Here is a 24,271-nt window from a genome sequence, read left to right as displayed (position 1 = left end):
CTTTCTCCCATCATCTGCCCAGTTACAAGAAATAGATGGTTTAAACAAGGACTATCTCATAATAATATGAAATAAATAAAAAAGGCTTCTGGGTATTTTTTTTAAAGATTTTATTTATTTAGAGGGAGAGCACAAGCAGGGGGAGCAGCGGGCAGGGGAGAAGCAGGCTCCCCACTGAGCAAAAAGCCCAACGTGGGGCTTGATCCCAGGACCCTGGGATCATAACCTGAGCCGAAGGCAGATGCTTAAAAGACTGAGCCAGCCAGGCGCCTCAGATTCTGCGTATTTCTTATACCTCCTGTTGATTTTTACTATGGTTACTGTGAAAGGTGTGGGTTAAAAAAAAAAAAAAGTAGCTCTAGCAGTGAAATAATGTTGCTGTAAAATCTCAACAAGGCAAGTGTAAATAATTCTAACTACTTTTTCATAGCTGTGCCCCTCAAAGCAGTTTCTTCTATAATTTAATATGGTCTTTCAACCTCAACCTGACTTTTTACTTAGCAACAGATGATACATGCTTTCTCAAAGGGAACTGTAGGTTAACAGAACCAACAATGTTCACTTTTTATCTGTTTTTCTCTTTTGTTTCCATATATTCTGTTACTATTTTGTAGTTTATACTCAGGTTTTTTTTTTTTTTTATTGCTTTAACAAGCTGATAATAAGGACCAGCAAACTCAAGGAATCAAGTAATTTCCTTCTAATTCTATTTAACCACTTGTTGATTTAAAGTAAAAACCAGTTCTTACTGAGCAGGTTCCAAAAAGAATATATTTCTATTTTAAAGATTTCTACGATCAGCAATAACAAAAAGCCTAATCAAGTACAAGCCTGTGCCTTCATGGAAATGAACATGAAAAACTGAATTGTGATAACACAATTATCAGATGTATTTAGACATCTGGTGATTGGGGAAGGAAAGAATCTTATATTTATTGAGATGCATTATCCTTCAGTTGGTAAATCTATAGAAATGATCATCTTCCTAGCCTAGCACTCTATCTAGTGTTGCTGTTTTTATTATTAACACCAGCTTTCATATATATATATATCCCTTTCCTAAGAACTGTGAACATTAATTATAATTTATCTTTGTTAAGTGAATTTTTCAAAATGTTTCAAAGGCCTAATGATCTAGACTTTTTGATGCAGTGACCGAGGTTTTTTAAACTTCTGAGAAATGAGAATATGCAGCCCACATTACTTGCTGATCAATTTGGGGGGGAGGGTGCAGAGCAAGAAAGTAGAGGAGGCAAAATACATTTATCAGTTTTTCAACATAGTCACTGAGGAAAGAACCCAAAATGAATGATTTAGATGTAAGGAAATGAAGAAAGAAGTAGAAATAACTGGAAGTGATAGAATTGAACGAAACTTCCCAACATGAGGACTCTTTCATGAGAAGTTTTTTAAGGTAACTTTTCATTTAAAAAAAAGAACCACATATTGGATGCTGCAGACAAAATTCACCCTCGGTTCCCTCTAGCATTGACTTAACATGTCTGTTCTTGATCAGTTCTGTTTGTGCCTGAGACAGAGGCTAGGGCCGAACTGTTTGCAAACAGCAGTTGGAGGTGCCGCTGGCTGCAGCAGGTACACTGTGGGTGAAGGTGCCGGTGGTTCAGAGATCAGGGCCAGAGGACAGACTTGGATTAAGGTCTGGGCTAAATTACTTATGTAAGCTACAAAACCATGTAAGTGAAAAATGAATCTCACCTGACTGTGTTGATCATTACTCTGAGGCATGATATTAGTTTGTTGACAGTAATTGGCATGAGAGCTCCGCAGTCAGTCCCTTAATCCAGAAGACATTGAGAGCTTGGTCAGCAGTTCTGACCATCTGTCTGTAAGTAACTCCACAGACACATGGAGCAATTCCATCAGAAAATAAGAGCAGCAATTATTAGGGAGTAAGAAAGTATGGACTCAGGGAGCAGAAAATAATGTAGGAGGAAGAAGAAAACATTACATTTAAGAATGTCTTTACAACAGTGCACATTTCTTTGTGTAATAATCTCTATTCACTACTCACACTGTATTTTCCTTTGTCCTTCTGTGTGATAGCATTATAATTTGGAAGCCTGTCTCTTGGAATAGGCAGTAAGAACCAAATGGAGATGTGGGTTCTTATTCCTAATTTGCATGGTTCTCATTTTCCCCAAAAATCCTCATGCACACATTGACCCCTCCCAAAAGTGGATTTTTTACTTGGTCAGATACTACTAAGAAATTCATTAAGGCTGTGTTCTTTAACATAACACCTCAAATCATACTTTATGATTCTAAGTGAATCTATCTGGTGGTTTGTGGATACTAACAGGAAGACTAAAAAAAAACATATTTAAATAAAGCATTTTCACATAGGAAAGGCTATTTTTATTTTTATACTTAAAAACTCTTTAGAGAGCATTTAAAAATAAATGAAGAACTTTTTAGGAAGGACAGAAACCTAGCAGAAAAATGCCTTTGTGGACTGGGTAATCCGTGCTGGAAGGCTCTGTAGAAATAAGTATTATTTTGTTGCATTTATACCATTATTGGTCTTAAACAACAGAAGCCAGTTTAGATAAATTTAAAGCTACAACAAATATTGAAACAATTTATTTCACCAAAATTAGGCACTCTGTTTTACAACAAGTTGAGGGATCACAGAATGATTCTTATTCTTAATGTGTGAAATTTTGAAGTAATTCACACTTCATAGTAAGAATAAAGGCAAAAATAAGAATATTTTTCTATTAAAGCAGAATTTTAAAAAGCATAGTTTTAACCAAAAGTTTAAAACTTAATTCCATTCTTGTTTTCTCTGCTAAGTAAAATTTCTACCCTGGAAGCAAATATTTTAGTGCCAAATGAAGGCTTTCATTTCACAAAATGAAATTGTGGGCTTCCTATTAGTGGTGACAGAGGAACCAACCTATCAGGAAATGAGTTCATATACTTCCAGGAAAGATGAATGAAGTGACCACTCTTGCCATTTCTTCCATCTTGTTCATGGTTTTTTCCTCACTTCACTCAGGTCTCTGCCTAAAATGTCTTCTTCAGAGACCGCTCTTCCCTGACCCCACATCCAGCCTTAGTGTTCATCATACTGCATATCTCAGCCTAACTTATATTTCCTTGTGTGTTGTTTGTCATTTCCATTAAAATGTAGACTTTATATAAGCAGTAATTTGGCTCAGTTTCATATCCCCATCATCTGACATGGGTGTTCAATAAATATTTGTTGAATGACTAAGGCATAAATGAATAAACAAAGGAAAGCATGAAGTAATGGCCAGCAGTGTAGGCTTTCAGGCATTTGCCTGTGGCTGGGGCAGGAGGAAGTGGAGTCGCTGCAGACTGTTGTCCAAGGTGCTGCCCTGAGGTTTACTCAATGAACGGGGTGAAAAGAGGGAGTTTTGGCTGGCATCCATGTCACTTGTACTCAGCACACCCCCTCAGGTTTGTGAACTTCTATCCTTAACTCTGAAGCAGTGCTAGGGAGCCTCGGTTACTTTTTTTTCTCCATTTGATTTCCTTGTATTTAAAGGGTAGGACTGTGAACATAGAATTTGAAAGGTGGCCTAGTTGACATATACGCAAATAAGAACTTTGTAGCAGAGGTGCCAAAATTTGAGCAGATAGGTTAAAGCTGAGCCTGGAGCACATCTTCTGAAGGCATGCAGCAAGGAGGATAAGAATATCTAGTGGATGCATGGCAAACTGGGAGCAGACAAGAATAAGGTCCCATCCAAGTGTGAGGTCCTCTTTCTGACTGTGTGAGCTGCTAGGGCACTAGTTGCATTTGCATTCCCTCCCCCAAAGGAGGAGCATCAGGGGAAGGCTCATCCTCCAGAAGTGATTTGCTGCTCCAGTTTAGGAAGAGTGAGAAACCTATGGCCTAGTCATGGAACTTTAGCTTGCCAGGGATACCCCTCCTCCCAGCCCCCCACCACTGGAAGTTAGAGGCTCTTAATCATAAAAGTGATGTAGACACTGAACTCTTGATAAGGACCACATCAAGTGATCCAGTGGGAAAAGCTAATTCTGCTAAGTCAAAGGAAAGTGGCACAAGGCTTCCACTAAAGGAAGGAAAACTGAAAGAAGTGAGTAATGATCTTCCCTCTTTATAGCAACATGGTTTGATTCTCTTTGGTGAAGTCCCTTTGGTGAACTTCCCTTTGGTGAAGTTTCATTTTGAAGTGATTACTACTTAGATGCTCTAACTTTTCAGCTTGATAAAGCTATGAACATGCTAGCATTCTTTTCCATTGCACCCCACCCTATGGTAGAATGTGAGGGTCATAAAAAGCAAATCGATGGGCCTTTGGGATCTTCTTACTGGAGAGGTCCACATCTGAAATGCCTTCATTTACATTATAAATTTTAGGCAAAATTATGTCATATTTAAATATATATGTGTATTTAAACATATATGTGTTTAAATATATATCTAAATGCACTCCCATATACATGTATATGTATACTTAGAAATGAACAGTTTTTTAAAAAATATCTAACTTAATAGAATTTCCTTTGCCTTCAAGTTCATAAAGCCTTTAAACATGCAAATATTTAAATGCTGAAAATATAAAGAAAATATTTAATTAAAATATATATTCCCAATCAGCTCTTAACAGTGGAGTTGATTTTTTATTATAATATGTGTCTAAAAAAAACCCTTACAAAGCCTGTGAGTAGATCAGCAGTTGCTAATGGTAAGACCTATGACGATGGCTGTCAGTGTGCTTTTTATTTGTTTGTCTGTATATATTATAGAGATATATATAATTGCAGAAAGATTTGTCAAAAGAGGAAAACCACCTATAATCACCTGCTCCAGTATAATTTAAGCTTTGAAGTCTTCATGTTCAAATTTGCTTTAAAATAAGTATGGCTTCAAATTAATATTTTTCTTTTTTGATGCACAACTGAAAATAAGTATTTTATACTATATAATTTGTCACCCAAACCATGTATAGTGATTTAAAAATCAGGTGAAAATGTCCATACACAACAAAAATTCAAATCCTGGGTGCTTGGGTGGCTCAGTCAGTTGATCAACTGCCTTTGGCTCAGGTCATGATTCTGGGGTCCTGGGATTGAGTTGCGCGTTGGCTCCCTGCTCAGTGGGGAGTCTGCTTCTCCCCTGCCTCTGCCTCTCCCTCCGCTCGTGCTCTCTCTCTCTCAAATAGATAAATAAAATCTTTTAAAAAATCAAATCCTAAATTTTATAATACTATTCATGTAATAAGTCCAAAATTTAATGGCCCACATATGTCTAATTTATCATCGGTAAATACTTGAATTGAACCTAACCATAAACCAAAAACTAACATCATTAATTTGTCAAATAGATTCAAAGAGAACACAAAATTTTTCTTTACTGAAAATGACCCAACCAACTCTTTTTCCAGGAAAAGCACTATGTGAAATAATGAACCATTTCAGAACATATAAATATTATAAAATTACTCAATTTTGTCTCTTCATCTTTATGTCTTTATTGACCAACACAGTGCCTGGCATCTGTCAGTGCTCAATAAGCCCTAAAAAAATGAATGAGTATCAGAATATTCTCTTTGGGGTTCTATACTTTACATAAACATTAATAAGAAGTAGAAATGCCAACATGTTGATTACAGTGCTACACAGCAGTATAATTATAACATATTTTTCCAAAAACATTTTGAGGCATTGCTTTGCAAATTTATACCTAAGTTTAAGAGGACAAGTGTAGGAGAAATGGGGTACTGGGAGTTTTCACCCTCAAAAACTCTAGAAATCAAGTTATGTAGATCATAAAATAATAGGATTAGAATTTTTAAAATAATGCTTTGACTTTGAAACTTTATTTTTGGAAGGAGAGAAAATTTGCTATTGCTGGCTTTGATTATACCTCTTTTTTGTGTGTGTTTGTGATTGATATGAGTATCTATCATTTTCAAATACAAAAATTTAGTGTTCTGTTATCCAGCCTGTGCAATAGACATCACTATAAGCTCAAAAATGGAAATAAACAGGAGCTCAGCAAAATCCTAAAATAATAATAATTTAAGCAATAACGGGGTGCCTGGGTGGCTCAGTCTTTAAGCGTCTGCCTTCAGCTCAGGTCATGATCCCAGGGTCCTAGGATCAAGTCCTGTATCGGGCTCCCTGCTCAGTGGGGAGCCTGCTTCTCCCCCTCGCTCTCCCTCTGCAGCTACTCCCTGCTTGTGCTCTCCCCCAACTCTCTCTCTATCAAATAAATAAAATCTTAAAATATATATATAATTTAAGCAAGAAGAAGTTTAAATGTAGGAAGGGCTGAAAAAATTATGTTTTTGATTATGCTTCTAACACTACATTAATTTGTTCACACTAAAACTTTGTCTAACATGATTGATTGTCCATCACATGGCATTTGGAATACAGAAGATTCACAGTAGAAAAGTAAGATGATTCACATCTAGTACAGTTCTGTGGCCTGTGCTTTTTAGAGAAAGATTAGAAATGGCTCCAGTATACTAAATAAACTTCACAAATGAACAAGAAAATTTTATCTTCAATTTTTTTTCAGAGCTTTTTACCTTAGGACCAATATGTTCCCCTCATGGATGAAATAAATCAGCACTGTTTACTTCAGCTTGATAGCACCTTGTTGTCACATGGCTAAAGAAACTAGGTACTTGGAAGCCAGTATTTAGCTTAACTTTGCTCTACATACATACATAAGTTTTAACTTTGTAACTTCTCTGTAGTTCCAAATTCTACATCTGAAAGGGGACATCAGTTTTATCAAAATACAAGTAATATGTTTGAGTTCTAGGTCTTGTCTTTTTGGTCAGCAGAGACACTCCTCATTTCATTTGATGTACACACCCAAGGTGGGAATTGAAAAAAAAAAATTACCAACTAGTCAGAGAGCTCAAATGAGTACAGATTTAGAGCAAAGTCTGATCCAAGTTTTCAATTTCTAATTTTAACTTGTATCTCGGATAGTTTGGGGGGGCACTGTACTCAGTCTACAATTGTCAGAAGCATTGTTAGAGTTTAATGCATATTAATTTAAAAATGTACATTTTTAGGGGCACCTGGGTGGTTCAGTCGGTTGCGCATCTGCCTTCGGCTCAGGTCATAATCCCAGCGTCCTGGAATTGAGCCCTGCATTAGGCTCTGTGCTCCGGGGGAGCCTGCTTCTCTCTCTCCCTCTGCCTGCCTGACTGCCTGTCTGCCTACTTGTGATCTCTGTCAAATAAATAAGATCTTAAAAAAAATAAAAATAAAAAAAGTGTAGATTTTTAGTGTTCATAATAAATGCAGGTATCTTTTAAATGTTAGTTTTTCATAGGAAAACATAAACATCCCCATTAGTTTGTGTGGTATCGACAAGTGGTAGAGAGTGCACTCCTTCAAATGAGTTTAAGTGAAAAGAATGTAAATGAAGGGACTGCACTGACTTCTGGCAGGGTTTAAGGTAACCACAAGGGACAATGAGGTACCCAAGGGCGATAAACAGCAGGAAGCTAACACTGAGGCTGGAAGGGGAAAAGGAAGGACGCAGTGTTAACCAGACAGAGCCCAGTGAGGGCTGAAGCTATGAAAGAGACAAGGATTGAAATGAGCTGTGACCATATACCTAAATTCACTGTATTCCCACCCTTCAGGCTCCTGCTGTTGCCTCCCACTGGCTGAGCCCAACCTGAAGCCAGAGGGCACAGGAGCGTGGAAGAGGCAGGGCTGAGGTTCAGACCCCCAGGACACGGGGCAGGGAAAGGCAGAGAATGGATCTAGGTAGGGGCAGGAAGAGGGGGACAAACAGAGAATAACAAAGCGGTGACCTGATTTATATGAAATAATGATTTGATTGTGCAGGAGAGAATGTTTTCAGAGTTCTGGTTTAGATCAGATCCAAAGTCTTAGCAAATATTAAAGATGGGCAACAAATTTTAAGTTGCTTTTTAAAAAAGTTTTAGTAAGAAATTATGGTTATGTACAAATCAATATTAGTTGTAAAGTAAATGCTAAGTATTGGAATAGATGTCCAAATCTCTTGACAAGAAAAATTGGAAACAGGAAATATTTTTATTCAATGATTATAATAAAAGCATACTTTATTTTTATTTTATTATGTTTTTAATTTTAATTACAGTTTAGTTAACATATAGTGTTATTTTAGTTTCAAGTGTACAATATAGTGATTCAACAATTCTATAATAAAAGCATACTTTAAATTGCTCTTAATTCAATCAGATTTAAATACATGTCAGTTAAGAGAGGAACTATTGTTGGCCGAGTAGGATTCCATTGTGTATCTATACTACATCTTCTTTATCCATTCATCTGTACTACTCAGCCATCAAAAAAAATGAGATCTTGCCATTTGCAACGACGTGGTTGGAACTAGAGGATATTATGCTAAGTGAAATAAGTCAGAGAAAGACAATTATCATATGATCTCACTCATATGTGGAATTTAAGAAACAAAACAGAGGATCATAGGGGAAGAGAGGAAAAAATAAAACAAGAAGAAATCAGAGAGGGGGACAAACCATAAGAGACTCTTAATCATAGGAAACAAACGGAGGGTTGCTGGAGGGGGGGGTGGGAGATGGGGTCACTGGGGGATGGACATTAAGGAGGGCACGTGATGGAATGAGCCCTGGGTGTTATATAAGACTGATGAATCACTCACCTCTACCTCTGAAACCAATAATGCATTACATGTTAATTAATTGAATTTAAATAGAAAAAAAAAGAGGAACTATTTTCCTCCCAATTACTATTTCTTCAGGACAATGCTTACCCATTACCTTCCTAAATTTATGCCGATTCCTTTGTATGTGTTCCACATAAATCACAAGTAAGTTAGAATTTAATGAACTAATTTTAAACTGGGATTTCTTTATTCAGAAATTTCCTGGGGGGAAAAAGCATAAGAAACCTAAAATATCGTATGAGCAAAAGGAATGAACAAGAAGCCATTCCTTTTTGTACTAAGGTGGGCACAGAAATACATTTGATGTTCTCTGGATCAGGCTGCAGAACTTTCAGGAATGACTTAGGTTCTGCCATGGCTCTAGAAGGGACACTGTAAACACCTCAGTGTCTTATGGCTGAGCATGCTCAGGGGGATCAGGAGTGCCTTGAGAGGCTGTGGGGATGACCAGGCTAAATGGTCCCCTAGCCCTATTATCAGGATTGATCGCTTAAAGTGCTAAACACTTGACAAGGCAGAGGGGAAAGGGAACTAGAAAAGCATATGCCTGACAGCAGAATTGAAGTTATAGAGAAGGGGAAGATAAAAAATGATGAAGAATGAAAAATGGAGAGTGAAATTAGAGACGGAATAAAGAATGAAGTAATGACTGTGAGCACATAAGAGAGAGGAAAGTAGATAAATGAGAAAGAAGGGAACATTTTTGAGCATCTCCTCTACCATACAGGGTAGTAGTTGGGTATCATTCTCCCCATAGGAGTGATGAAGCTGAGGTCCAGAGAACCTACATCTTTTATCCAAGTGATGGAGCCAAGGTTGGCCCTACATGTGTCTGCCCCTAGTACCTGTGATTTTCCCAGGGCATACAAGGAGAGTAAATCCACCGTCCGTAGCAGCCATATCCTGGCCTTAAATCCAGTGGGCAGCAGTCTGGGTTCAGTTTTCCTTTCTAGATTTCCAATTGTGCCACCGGAAGTTCTGCCATTCTCTGTCTTTCTACTCTTCAATCTTGCACATTCCAGATTAAGAATGTCCTGCCATCATTAGCAAGGGACTGCTAACATAGTCCCTTGCCAAACAGGCAAGGAACTCAACTGAAAGATTATTTTTATAATCATTTACAGGAAATTTTGAAATTTAACTTAAATGTCTTTTTTTTTCCTTAACAAAAAACCCATTTTGGTTTAGACTGTAATTCATTTGTAAACTCCTGGAAGACATAAAAACAGACTCTAATAAGAGGGGAAAACATACTCTGTTCTTGGGTAGAATGACTCAACAGTTCTTCCTAAGTAAATTTATAAATGCATGCAGTCCTAATTTTAAAAAATCAACAAACTATTTTATAGAGTGGGACAAGTTGATACTAAAGTTTTTATGAAAATGCAAATATGTAATAAACATTGAAAAAATAAACCACAAAGATATATTAGCTTAAGCAGGCATTAAAACATACTATAAAGCATCTAAAATTACAATAGTGAGGTACTGGTACATGAATAGACAAATTGGCCACTGGAATAGCATGTCCAGAAACAGCGTTGAGTACATACAGAAGCTTAGTGAAGGTGAAATCTCAAATCACTGGGAGGGGCGGGTAAAGATGGACTTTTTTTTTTCTTTCAAATTTTAGGATGGCATATTCTAGCTCTGTGAAAAATGCTTTTGGTATTTTGATAGGGATTGCATTAAATGTGTGAATTGCTTTGGGGAGTACAGACATTTTAAACAATATTTGTTCTTCCAATCCATGAGCATGAAATGTTTTTCCATTTCTTTGTGTCATCTTTAATTTCTTTCATCAGTGTTTTATAGTTTTCAGAGTACAGGTCTTTCTTTGGTTAGGTTTATTCCTAGGTATCTTATTGTTTTTGGTGCAGTGGTAAATGGGATCGATTCCTTGATTTCTCTTTCTGCTGCTTCATTATTGGTGTGTAGAAATGCAACAGATTTCTCTATGTTGATTTTGTATCCTGCGACTTTACTGAATTTGTTCATCAGTTCTACCAGTTTTGGTGGAGTCTTTTGGGTTTTCTATGTAGAGTATCATGTCATCTGCAAATAGTGAAAATGTTACTTCTTCACTGCAGATTTGGATGCCTTTTATTTCTTTATGTTGTCTATCTGCTATGGCTATGATTTCCAGTACTATGTTAAATAAAATGAACATCCCTGTCTTGTTGAGGGAGGAAAAGAAAAAGAAAAGCTTTCTGATGGTCTATAATGGCATTCATTGGTCTCATTGAAGTTTGTGAACAAACCTAAAACCAATGTGTCCCCTTTAGAGTATTGATTGTAGGAAGGGTCCTGGAAGGACTAGGCAGGAAAATATCAATTTGGTGGCTTGACCTTTCTTTGTTATTTGTTTACCTTTGTAGAAGTAAGGGCTTATGGGACCGATGACCTTATTATTTCACTTCCATTTCCTACCATTCCTACCATTCCTAAATATGGACAGTATGTAGGAAATCCTAAGTATTTTCATTAACTCCTCTAAATGATTCCAGACATATTTTTTGCCCCACATTTAAAGAGATTTGCTGGACATTTTTAGCCTCTCTAAAAGTCAATTAACATTGTATTCTTTGTATTTACCCAGTCCTTCATAATGTTGTTAAATTATTTCTATCCATTTCAACTTTAGTAGAAAAAGACACCAACAGGTTGCCACCATCTTCAACTTCAGGTACTTGAGGACCACTAAAAGGTCAAGATGCTCTTTTCAGAGGGCCTGAATCCTGATGAACAGACTCTCCATCTGAGTCAGTTACAGATTTAGTATGTGACCCCTAATCTTTACTGTGCAGTGTCAAACTTCCTTATGTTCATAAAGAATGAACTTGTGCTGAGATAACTGGATATCCACATGCAAAAGAGTAAAGTTGAACCTTTACTTCACACCATATATAAAAATTAACTCAAAATGGATCAAATACCTAAATATAAAGGCTAAAACTATAAAACTCTTAGAAGAAAACATAGGGGCAAATCTTCATGATCTTGGATTTAGCAGTGGTTTCTCAAATATGACACCAAAGTACAAGCAACAAAATAAAAAATGAATTGGACTTCATAAATATTAAAAACTTGTATGTGTGAAAGAGCACTGGGAGAGTGTAAGAAGACAACCCACAGAATGGGAGAAAATATTGGCAAATCTTATGTTTGATAAGGATCTAGTGTCTCTCGTATCTAAGCAACTCCTGCAACTCAAAAACAAAAATAAAAACAACCCAATTTAAAAATGAGCTAAGGACTAGAATAGACATTTCTCCAAAGAAGATACACAAATAGCCAACAAATACATGAAAATATTAATTATTAGGGAAATTCAGGTCAAAATTACAATGAGGGATACCTGGGTGGCTCAGTCAGTTAAATGTCTGCATTTGGCTCAGGTCAGGATCCCTGAGTCCTGGGATTGAGTCCTGCGTCAGGCTCCTTACTCAGCAGGGAGTCTGCTTCTCCCTCTGCCTGCTGCTCCCCCTTCTTGTGTGCTCTCTCGCTCTCTCTCTCTGACAAATAAATAAAATCTTAAAAAATAAAAAACGACAATGAGAAACAACTTCAAACCCACTAGAATGGGTAGAATTTTTTTAAAAAGGAAGATAACATGTACTGGCAAAGATGTGGAAAAATAGTAACCCCCATACATTGTGGTAAGAACGTAAAATGGTACAGCCTTGATGGGAGACATTTGTGTGGTTCCTCAATAAGTTAAACATAAAATTAAATGATCTAGCTAATTCCACTCCTAGGTATATACTTAACTGAAAATCAAGTGTTCAAACAAAACCTTATAAGAATCATCATAGCAGCACTATTCACAATAGCCAAAAAGTGGAACTCTTAATGTTCATAAACTGATGAATGGACAAACAAAATGTGGTATATCTATACAATGGAATGTTATTTAGTTGGAATGAATACTGATTCATGCCAGACACAAAAATATATTGTATGATTCCATTTATATTAAATGTCCAGAACAGGCAAATCCATACAGACAGCAGATTAATGATTTCCAGGGATTGGGGGTGATGGGGAGTGACTGCTTAACGGGCATGGGGTGTCCTTTTGATGACAATGTTATGGAACTAAATAGCATTGATGGTTGCACAACATTGTAACTGTCACTGAATTATATACTTTAAGATGATGAGTTTTATGTTATGTGTGTTTTACCACAAGAAAAATAAACCGCAGAAGAATGATTATGAATGAGGGACCCAGGGAGGCTAAGAGCAGGTAGCAGGAGTAGGGACTGGACAGAAGTGAGTTTCAGAGGGTTAAGTTGAAGACTGTTGTAAATCCAAGATCCCCTGCTGTTGGTGAGCTTGCGTTGACATGCTGCCTCTTTTATTCAAGGCACTTCCTGGTCACTTCTTGTTCTGGAGCCAACTCACACTTGCTCATCCTCCTACGTACAGAGAGAGTTGGCTGCTTCCCTCCTCTCTTCACTACCTGCTTTACATTTTGTTGCGGCAAGACTCTACAAAGCAGACACTGTACTCTCTCTTGCTTGCCTCAGAACATTAAGCTCTTCTTTTTTTTTTTAAGATTTTATTTATTTGACAGAGAGACACAGCGAGAGGGAACACAAGCAGGGGGAGTGGGAGAGGGAGAAGGAAACTCCCTGCTGAGCAGGGAACCCCACGTGGGGCTCGATCCCAGGACCCTGGGATCATGACCTGAGCCGAAAGCAGACGCTTAACAACTGAGCCACCCAGGCACTCCAACTTAATTAAGCCCTTCTTATTTCGAGATGTTGGTACAGCTTTCACCTCAAAAAAACAGATGAGAGGGCATAAGAATGACAGATTGTTGGGAGTTATAGAGATTTAAGCAATTTCAAAAAGTTCTCATAATAGTTATTTGCTGTTTTAATTTTTGTATATTTGAAAAAGCATGTATTGAGTACACACTCTATTTTATGTTGTAGAAATAAGCCTATTACAGCCCATGCTGCTGTATAGACAAATTACTACAAACTTAGTGGCTTAAAACAACACAAATTACTATCTTCTACTTCTGGACATCAGAAGTCTGACACAGGTCTGAAGTCAAGGTGTCTTGCAAGGCTGCATTCCTTTCTGAGAGTCTAGGGGAGAATGTTTCCTAGGATTTTCCAGCTTTTAGGGGTCACCTGCATTCTTTGGCTGGGGGTTCTCTCCCTCCATCTTAAAACCCAGCAATATCACATCTTTCTCTTTTTAAAAGATTTGTTTATTTTTTAGAGAGAGGTGCAAGTGGGGGGAGGGGCAGAGGGAGAGAGAGAACAAAGAGAAAATGCCCAAGCAGAGTCCCCACTGAGCATGGAGCCTGACACAGGGCTTGATCCCAGGACCCTGAGATCATGCCCTGAGTAGAAACCAAGAGTCAGCCCCTTAACCAACTGAGCCACCCAGGTGCCCCTCTCTCTTGGAAAAGAAAAAATTTAACTCCAGGGGCACCTGGGTGGCTCAGTCAAGTGGTCAACTCTTGATCTCAGCTCAGGTCTCCATCTCAGGGTTGTGAGTTCAAGCCCTGCGTTGGGCCCCACACTGGGCATGCAGCCTACTTAAAAAATTTTTTTCTTTAACTCTAGTATACTTAACATACAGTGTCATATTAGTTTCAGGTGTACAATATAGTGATTCAGCAATTCTATACATTACTCGGTGCTCATTATTCTATACATTACTCGGTGCTCATTATTCTATACATTACTCGGTGCTCATTATTCTATACATTACTCGGTGCTCATTCTATACATCACTCGGTGCTCATTCTATACAATTCTATACATTAAAACAGCAAATAACTTATAAGTGTATCTTAATCCCTTTCACCTAATTCACCCATCCCCATCACTTGCCCTCTGGTAACACTCAGTTTGTTCTCTATGGTTAAGAGCCTTTGTTGTTGTTGTTGTTGTTGTTTCTCTTTTTTTTTCTTTGCTCATTTGTTTTGTTTCTTAAATTACACATATGAGTGAAATTATATGGTATTTATATCTCTCTTTTTTGTCTTTACCTTTACACTTTTAAGAATTTCTGTGTTTAGATTGGGTCCACATGGATAATCAAGGATAATTTTCCCATCTCAAGGTCTGCTCCCTTAATCACATCTGCAAGGTCCATTTTGCCACATTAGGTTACACATTCACAAGTTCCAGGGATTCGGGTGCGGACGTCTTCGGGGGCCGGTGCTCTGCCTACCACACACATGCACACAAACACCTGGTCATTGCAGCATAACTCATCGTCTTCCCACCAAACTAAATGAGAAGTTCCTTGAATACAGCCTGTACCTTACACATTTCTGAGTCCTGCTTAGCACATAGCACGTTATTTTGTATATATTAAATAACTATATGTTTTTGGTTTATAACTATACCTCACTTCCTTAACACTAAACTCTAACAATAGACGTACAGGTCAAAGGATGGCTTTCATGTATTTTTTAAATCTTTAGTTGTTGCCTATACACAGCGAACAGTAAATAAGCTACCTGACTCATCTTTACATGGACCATATCTGCTTTGCCTCCATAGAACTAGAGCACAGCATGGACCTGAGGAATCTTCCTTCATTCTTTCTGCTTTCCATTTCCAGTTTCCATCCTGTTGTTTACCATCAAAATGCTTTACTGGCCATTCAGGTGATATACAGTTAGTTTAGGTACGCCATCTAATGGCACTTTAAGGAAGTACTCATTTTTATCTGCGTGATACTTAGCTTACTGAGCACAGCCGTCCATCTACCATCCTCAGTAACCGAGGCTAAACAAAGCAGTGGGAAACTGAAGTTTGCTGATGATCTGGAACTTCATGATAACTAGTAGTGTAAAATCCCCTCCAGCCCAACTTGAACCGAAGTTGTTCATAAAGAAAACTTTCTGATTTGAAGCCTTTTATAAACCTTTATTAATCAGACTCCAGTGACTGGTTTAATTTCATTATTAACTTACTTAAACTGAAAACTTACTCGGTTCCATCTTCAATATGAATTCCTGCCAATCATTAATTATAATTATGTAGCATCATAGGAAAAGAGAAGGCAGAGGTCTCCAGCTAGGCTGGGCATTACAGTCCCCTGGAGAGCTTAGAGCAATAATAACGTGTCTGGCCATGAAGATGTCTAACTGGTCTGAATGGGACAAAACATCCCAAGGTCCCCAGGTGAACAGAATGTACAGCCAGTTAGGAACCTGGACACTGGTATGAGATGTAGCTGAATCTCTAACTCTGGTCCTTTTCCCTGAAGGGGAAAAAACCCCCAACAATATGGGATTATTGAGTTATGATTTATCTTTTTTTACCAAAAAAAAGAGAGAGAGAGAGAGAGAGAGAGAGTAGAACTAAGAAAAAGCCACCAGGAAAAGGATTCTGGTCATTAGGCTTTTCTTTAATAAAAGTTTGGCTTTATTTCTTCTATTTACCCTTGTTACTGAGATGCCCTTAAATAGGAAAAGAGCCAAAAGACATACTATCACGAGCTAAAGGCATTAGTACATATGGTGTTTCAACTGGGATTTAAAAACAATCTTTTAAAGAACTTGCAAAGACATGTAATCTACTCCAGTGGCTCATTCCTTACATTTGCTGAGTCCTTCTCAGTCCCAGCGGCTCTGGGATTATGAGGTCAATTCCAGGCCAGCTTTAGCCGTTTGGGTTCATTCAACATGTAGGATGGAACCTACCGATGGGTAGCTTCAGGGGTATTGTGATCATTGGTGCTCATTTTATTATACCTCATAACTTATATTATAAATATATTCTCTAGTATATATCAAATGTTTTGTGATACTTTTTTTTCAAGAAAAGAATAGCTCTAAACCCTAGGAATGATGTTAGAAGTTTAATTCTTTTAAGTGGGGAACATTTGAGGATCCACCTGATCTTCCAAAATTTCGACAGATTATGTTTCTCTCTAGGCTGTCCTAGTTAGTATCAGAACTTAAGTAGCTTTAGGGTTGGAAAGCTGCTTCAGCCATGTTGATCTATATATTCTCTTTGTCATCTTTCCTTAAAAGTAGAAGATAAATAATAAAGTATATCCTGATCAACAAGGAAAAACTAACCTTCTTAAGCAAACACATGTTAGGAGAATCAATCTGCATGGGCCATGAGCATTCCTGTACTTTTTACTGGGTAGGCCAAGGATACAGGCTCTGACCGCTGTTTACATGGGCCATTTCTCCGGGTTGTGTTTGCAGTAAGGAATCTGAGAGATGAAGTAACATGTCTTACCTGAGAGCAGCCTTGCTGACCACTCATGGTAAAAGTAGTAGATTCTACAGTTTTCTGTTTCTCAGTTAACAAACCCACTGTATCCACCTCAGCATCCAATTAAGTCTACCTCCATGCCCTCCATGAGACGTGGGATACATATAAAGCATCTCATGCTTATAATAAACATACTCATGCTGCTTGCTGCATTGTAACAAGTCTTCTGCCAGTATCTGTGAAGCAGCGGCAGACTAAATTGTTGACTTGTGAGTTGGGTAAAATCCCAGACCCTTCACAGAGCCTGTCAGCTTGAGTGACAAGGAAGAGATACTGATAGAGACATGGCGTTCTGAAAGAGAAAGGACATGGGCCCTCATTGGTTGGGTTATCGGATATGAAAAGACTCTCTGAGATCTGGTAGAAAATAGTCTAACCCAGGTGGTGGTAAGAGTGGGAATGTAGGGCAAGGTCTCTCACTGTCCAGTGTGTTAAATGGGCTGAACAACAAAAGGTAGAATCCAAATAAGCTGCCCAGGGAGTGCTGTGATTATGGCGTGTCGTCCTATGGAGTGGGAGAGGGAAAGGGCGTTATTGAGAAGAGGCCGCGGCAAGTCCTAAAGCCTAGCCAGAAGGCAGGCGACGTGGCCGTGGCTGAAGGAAGGCCCCTTGAAATGGGGAGTAACTGCAAAGCCTTGCTTACTGGCACTCAGCTACTCTCTCCCTCTCCCTCTCCCTTTAAATTCAGCTGCTTTAGAGAGGAAGGTTGGGTGTGCTGAGGAACTTCAGAGAGGAGTGAGGAGGAACTCCACTGTTTAGGGCTCTGTTGGATACAGGTGCCCAAGTACACTTGGTCCCATGTGGGGAGGGTGAACTCGGCACCAGGATGGCCCAAAGAGCTGAGGGTGCAGGACAGAGCAGTGACACCCGTAGAGGCTAAAAGAATGATGCCCCTAAACACCAGTGCCTTCCAGAAGCCAGGGGCGTGCAGGAGAGGAAGCAGCACCAATTCAGAATGAGGAGCCAAAGGGCAAAAAGCTGTCCTTGTCACTCCCCAGTGTCCCCCAGCTATGAGACAGTATAGTCTCTTTAACTATGAAGGTAACCCTTGCTATGACAACAGTTTAACCCCTGTGTTAAATTCTTTGGTCTGTGTTCCCATAGAGGGAAAAAAAAGCACTGGAATTCAGCTGACAAGAGTTTGAGCAACATTTGCAGTAAGGAAGGGAAATGAAAGTGATCCTTGAGCTGACTCAGGATACTGCAGTTATGTCCCCTGCGTATAAATGTATAATGAAATTTAATGTGTTGCTTATTTTGTAAATATTCATAGTGATAAGGAGACACTCTTTCATTCAGGGATTCCCTGACCCCTTCCAGGTGATCTATTAAAAACAATATAGAATTCCAAGGAGAAAAAGAGAGAATCACAGCCAATCTCCAGAGAGGCCATTGCCTATACAGCATCACCACCTGCAAACACAGGCACCAGATACCTCCTGTATTAGTTTCCTGGGACCACTATAACAAAGTATACCACAAATTAGGTGGTTTAACAACAGAAATTTATTGTCTCCGTTCCAGAGGCTGGAAGACCAAAATTAAGGTGTCAGTAGGGTTGGTTCCTTTCCAGGGCTATGTGTTAGGATCTGTTCCACATCTCTCTCCTTGGCTCATAAATAGCTGACCTCATAGTAACATGGCATTCTCTCTGTAGACATGCCTCTGTGTCCAAATTGCCCCATTTTATGAGGACAGCAGTTATATATTGGATTAGGGCCCATGACTTCCTTTTAACTCGATTGAGTCTGTAAAGACTTTTTCTCCAAATACATCACATTCTGAGATAGTAGGGGTTAGAACTTTAACATATGAATTGTGGGGAGGACACACAGTTCAACCCATAAAATACTCCTTTCAAAAAGGGGAGGCAGCTGTTGATTACTACTAAGCTCTTGATAAAAATGAGTATCTGACCCATGGAGGCTTGTGACTCTCAAGCTTCCTCCCCATTTTGGGGAGGGTCAACTAGGACATGACACTTAACAAGGAAAGGGCCTATTTGCTGGTTAAATAAAAATGTATTTGAGGCTATGACTGGCCCGGCCCTACTGTCATCTCAGTTTTGCATAAAGAAGTAGTAGCTACCCCTTTGGGACAATCTTCCATCTTCTACTCTGCCACATGAAGTAGAGCTACTGGTTTAAGAGGGCCCTTGGAGTCACAGAGATTTTCCTAAATGCATGGGCCTGGTTTACCTCTGGTTCAGCTAAGCTGAAAACGGATGGTGCTGATAGTGGTCCTGCTGGTTTGACCTCAGCACTAGCTGTGGTGATCACTGGGATCAGTGGGCAGAAGTCAAGGCTGTTCTCAAAGCTCTGGTCAGCGGGGCTGAGGGGCAGGTTGTTGGGAGGGGTAACTGTCCATGGGCCCTGAATGTCCCCACACATGCTTGCTGAGTAGGCCACGAGTACAAGGCCCAGACTGCCCTGTATTCAGGCCATTTCTCTGGGATGTGTTTACAGCGAACGACCTTGAGGAATAAGGTCAAGTCCTCCCCCAACTCTTCTGGCTCGCTGATCACTATAAAAGCAGTAGATTCCCCAAGCCCAGTGTTCCTCAAATGTGCCATAAACCCTATGCCTAATGTTTGGTCTACCCTAGGTCACTCTACTCTGTTACAACAGTTCAGTTTCCATTCTTTAAATTGTTCCATTCTCCTAAAAGAAATTGTTAGCCTGCACAAGACACTCTCAATAGCAGTAACAACAGTAGCAACAACTAATACTTTCAAAGTGAAAGACACTGTTCTAAAAGACTTGAGGCATTGTTCTGTGTACTCTCTATATACTACCATTATTACTCCTCAAAACCACCGTCTGAAGGGGATACTGTCACTCCAGTTGACAGACTAGGAGACAGGCACACATCATACTGTTAGTCAGGGGTAGAGATGGGATTCAAACCTAGTTGGTCTGGCTTTAGTCCTTGCTTTTAACCGCTCACCATATTGCCTCACAGTAGGAACTTCAACGCCCAGGGCCACAATGAACCCCAAAGGCCAAGAGATCTTCGTTTGAAATCTTAGGAAAATAATTTGTCAAACTTTTAACACTTGATTACGACATCCAACAATTTAAAATCCTTTTTGACAACCTATCTTAGGCAATCAGACAGTGTTCTACTTTGCTTTGATCTTTTCTATCCAGCCTATGTATAAATCTAGTGTCAAGTTTTCACACTGTATATTAATTTCCTATTGTTGCTATAACAAATTATCAACTTTAGTAGCTTAAAACAACATAAATTTATTATCTTCTATTTCTGGAGTCAGAAATCCAAAGTGGGCTGGTGGACTGTGTTCCCTCTGAGCTCTAGGAGAGAATCCATATCCTTTCCTTTTCCAGCTTCGAGAGGCTACCTGATTTCCTTTGCCCATCATTCTGTCTTCAAACCAGCAGTGTAGCATCTTCAAGTCTCTCTTTTAGCTCTGACTTTGACCCTCTTGCCTCCCTCTATCCCTTATAAGGAGACCTTTGTGATTTCATTGAGCCCATACAGGTAATCCAGGATGACCCAGGACCTTCCCTATCACAAACTCCTTCTTAACTTAATCACAGTGCAAGGTCCCTTTTGCTATGTAAGGCAGCATATTCACAGGGGATTAAGATGCAGATACTCGGTGGGGGGGGGGCATCATTCTACCTACCCTACTCTCTAAGCAGTTATGTCTTACTTCAGCATGGAAATTTTTACACAAGTATCTGGATTGGAGATCTAAACACACCCATTCACCTGATAATTAATAATGCATTTCATCTTGACTCTGAGGATGGAGCCCCAAGAACATTTTACCTTTTGGGGTCAAAGAGAACAGTACTGCTGGAGTACATGTTGTAGAAACTTTAACCACTCTAACAACATAAAGCTTAATTATTTGAAAATGTACCTGGAGTCGAGCATTCATAAGCATAAACTCCTGTTGGTTTTTCATGTTTTCACTCATAGATTTTGAGAATATAAACCCCATCTTGACCTAAAATGTGAAAAAGCAAAGAGGCTTAAAACAATGTATTCTACATATCTGCTTTGGCTACCATAGGCTTATAACAATGTGTTAAAAAAAAAAAAAAGACAGATTTCCTGGGAACACGGTGTAGATTATAGTCCTTACTTCTAACTAGCTCTCTGATCTTGGGCAAACTTAACCAGCCTGCCCAACATTTACTCACCTGAGACCAGGGACTTAGATGACTTCCAAAATCTTCTCCCGCTCTCCCTGTTGCCTGATTTTTCTTCCCACTGTAAATCTTGAAGAACTGAATGCTTACAAACAAACAGACCACTCTCTTTTCTGTGAGGGACGGGGTAGGTACCATCCATCCTCTTACCTCCTGTATAGTTGGATGACAGAAACTTTGCTTCTGAGAAGGGGTGATTCAGAAGATGCATTGTACACCTTGAGGACAGATTTCTCTCTGCTCCTTGCATTGTGTTTTAGGAAGTTTTCGGTGTCTCAAGGTCACTCTGTCAATACTCTTCCTGTAATCCCTGCCTCTCTCCTACAGTACCACTTATTCTGTCACCCACTGCTGATATCCCTTGGGCATCCTTTTCTGGCTTCACCTTTGTTCTCTTCAGGCTACTACTCAAGTTCTCAAGAGGGGAAGAACAAAATAATACTTAAATGTCCTGGGAAGAGCAGTTTTTAAGTGAACACATGGCATTGCCTATCTTAGTTATCTTACTGAAGAAGTTCTTAAGTGGGCCATCACTTCTAGGGGGCCCAAATTTCAATTTTCTGTTCTTAATCCAATTGGGTAGATACAGAAGGCCTTCAGTTAGTTATTAATTTTACTTTCAGAAACTGCAAGCCTCAGGTAAGTTACAACTGCTCTATTTTCAATAATATTGATGATTCTCTTTGGTAGGCTACTGAGAAGGGTTGTGAACCTTGGGTCAGAGTGGTCAGTCTCAATGCTTTCTACCCAGATTCACACTCTTCTGTGAGAAACCCAGCAGAGCTACTATTTTCCATATCCTTATCAGGAAGGAGTAAGTTCTGACTAACTGGGGAGAAGATGCAGGGGGAGGGAGGGCATTCCATGCCAGGCAGGTAGAATGGGTTATCCTTGCTAATTTGGCTCCAGGCGAGTGGGAACTGCAAGCCAGCCTTTAGTGGCTTCCCTATATTCTGGCCAAAGATGGATCCTTGAATTATAGGGACCTCTGAGCCAGAGTCAGCCTCAATGCTGGACACAGGAAGATGAACTGTAGAGAAGAGGCAGGTCATGAGGTTTCCCTCCCTCTCCGCCACTGCCCCACTCTATCCTCTGTCCAGAGAGTTAGAGGCCACCCCGTGAGGATATGGAGACCTACAGAAATTCTCTCCTTTCTGGAGACTTTGACACCCCCAAGTCAGCTGTCTCCCAACAGCAGACCAGAACTTGCTTGAAGGAAGGAGCAATATGTTTTCCATCTTGGTATTCCCCTAATGTCTTTTGCCCATAAATGTTTGCATGACTGGTACAAGAGAAACCTAGCTCAGGTCACTTGCCATTCCTTATTTTTTTTCTGTACATAGGAGTAGATGACTGAATTTTTCCATATGCTGCAAACATTTATAAAGAAAACTCTTCGAATCCCATTCCTATACACACAGACACACACACCATATATCACAGAATTGTGTCTCGTACAGTGCCCCTGTTTATAAGGGGGTGGGACCTCTCCTGAAGTGAAGAGAGAGTCCTCATGTCGGCCATCTAAGAAAGAGAATATTTGTAAGGTTAGGGTGTAGGCTTACCTGTTTTGGACCTCGGTTTCTTGAGTCTGGATGGTAGTTTGGATGTGTTAGAGAATGCTCCCAAGGGCTAAAGGTAGAATCCAAGCAGGATGAAGAACTTCCCCGTGTTCAGCGGAAACCACACCTGAAATGAGTGTACAACACCTTGTGAACTATGCCTTGGAGTTCAGTACTGTCAACTTCCCTCTCCTTCCCCACCCTAACAAAGCCGTTTTCCAAAGTCTAGGAGGTTCCTTAAGATGCCCAGAATACTCTGCTTTCTCTCTCCGAAAGCAAGCAAGAATGATCTTGCAATAGGGATAATTTTGAATTTACTCGAATAAGTAAGTCTTTCAAAAATTCCAACATTTTATCACTGGTGACACATGTCTCCCTACTGAGAATGCTGATTTGGTCCCTTCTGCCTTCATTTTTCCTTTGATTACTCCTGAGACCTTAGAAAGGGCTCTTTGATGCTCCAGCCCCTTTCAGCTGTGCTGTAGTTTTCAATGGGAAGGGGTATTTCTGGGAGTGCAGCTGAGGCAGCCTTCCTCCAGTCACCCCAGAGAACTGGGATTTGATTTTACTTATTGAAAAAAGGAGCGTGGGAGGTAAGTTCATGATTCATAACCTCTTGTCATCCAAATGTCGGTGCTGATTCATTTCCTGATCAAATGACACATTACCTACATTTATGACTGGTGGGATAATTACAATCGGTTTCTGGTCTTTTTTATGTTCCATTCAAACTGGGTCACTTCCCCTGCGTATTTCAGCCCAGAACCAACCCATGGCTTACGGGAGGTTTTCCCTAGTGTAGACCCAACTGTTGCAACTCGGGTATTTTCTGCAGTCCTGAGCTTATTTCCGTTAATAATGCCCTGCCTACTTTCCCCAACTCCGTTACGTCGATGCGGGAGGGGCCAGGAGTCCTTGCGAGGAGAAGGGGCTCTTCCGAAGCGAGGTTAGAGATGCTGGTCAGCACTGGGGACCGGAGGGGAGCCAACTGGGGGTGCTCCCGGGGAGCGGGCGCAGCGCGGCCCGGCAAGCGCGGGGCCTTGGAGCCCTCGTGGGCAGCGCGGCCCGCGCCCCCCGCCCCTCCAGCTTTCGGCCCGCGGGCCGTCCGGCCGGCGCCCACTCACCGGGCAGGGGGCGGCGAGGGTGTGGAGGGACCGTCCTCGCTGCAAAGGCCTGCAGGCCCCGGGGGTCCCCTGGACCGCGACTGGACCGGGACTCGCCCTGCAGAGCCTCGGGATTGGACGGCCTTGACAACGACGCCGAAGCTCGGCCAATCAGCGCGGCGCTGGCTTCCTTAAAGGGGCCGCTCGCCTGACCGAGGCCTGGGGTGTGCTTTCCCGCCAGGCGCCGGCACTGCAGAGGCGAATTCAAAGCAACGGCCGCCGGGCTGTCAGATTTTGAGGGGCCGAGCAGGAAGCAGAATGAAAATCTCACGTAAGGCCCTCAGTGAGGTCCCTGAGTCACCCACGTAGGTGGGGAAGTCCGTGCTCCCACACCGGGCCGAGCCTCTACGGAGTTTAACGAGCCAAATCACCGTTCCGCTCCAGAAATGGTGTCCGCCGCCACGGTTGGATCTGTT

General features: G+C 40.3%; 1 protein-coding gene across 2 annotated transcripts in view; it reads right to left on the bottom strand.

The window, feature by feature from the left end:
- The window catches only part of PLGRKT (plasminogen receptor with a C-terminal lysine), a 61,660-nt gene extending 37,618 nt beyond the window's left edge, over nt 1–24,042 (bottom strand). The window contains exons 1-3 of one of the 2 annotated variants that reach the window (XM_028117400.2): nt 23,817–24,042; nt 22,696–22,819; nt 20,839–20,925 (exon numbers count right to left, since the gene is read on the bottom strand). In XM_028117400.2, coding sequence (XP_027973201.1) covers nt 20,839–20,919 — 81 coding nt within the window. In that variant the 5' untranslated portion in view covers nt 20,920–20,925; nt 22,696–22,819; nt 23,817–24,042. Of the gene's footprint in view, nt 1–1,716; nt 1,799–20,838; nt 20,926–22,695; nt 22,820–23,816 lie in introns of those variants that run through there. The other variant, XM_088018967.1, reaches the window with a different exon arrangement.
- Nucleotides 24,043–24,271: the final 229 nt, after the last annotated feature.

This window comes from Eumetopias jubatus, unplaced genomic scaffold, assembly GCF_037043125.1.
Source record: "Eumetopias jubatus isolate StellerSeaLion01/CBP00866 unplaced genomic scaffold, mEumJub1_p1.0 scaffold_15, whole genome shotgun sequence".
Classification (NCBI taxonomy): Eukaryota; Metazoa; Chordata; class Mammalia; order Carnivora; family Otariidae; genus Eumetopias; species Eumetopias jubatus.
Note: the sequence above shows the minus strand (reverse complement) of the source record. Positions and strands in the feature narration are given on the sequence as shown.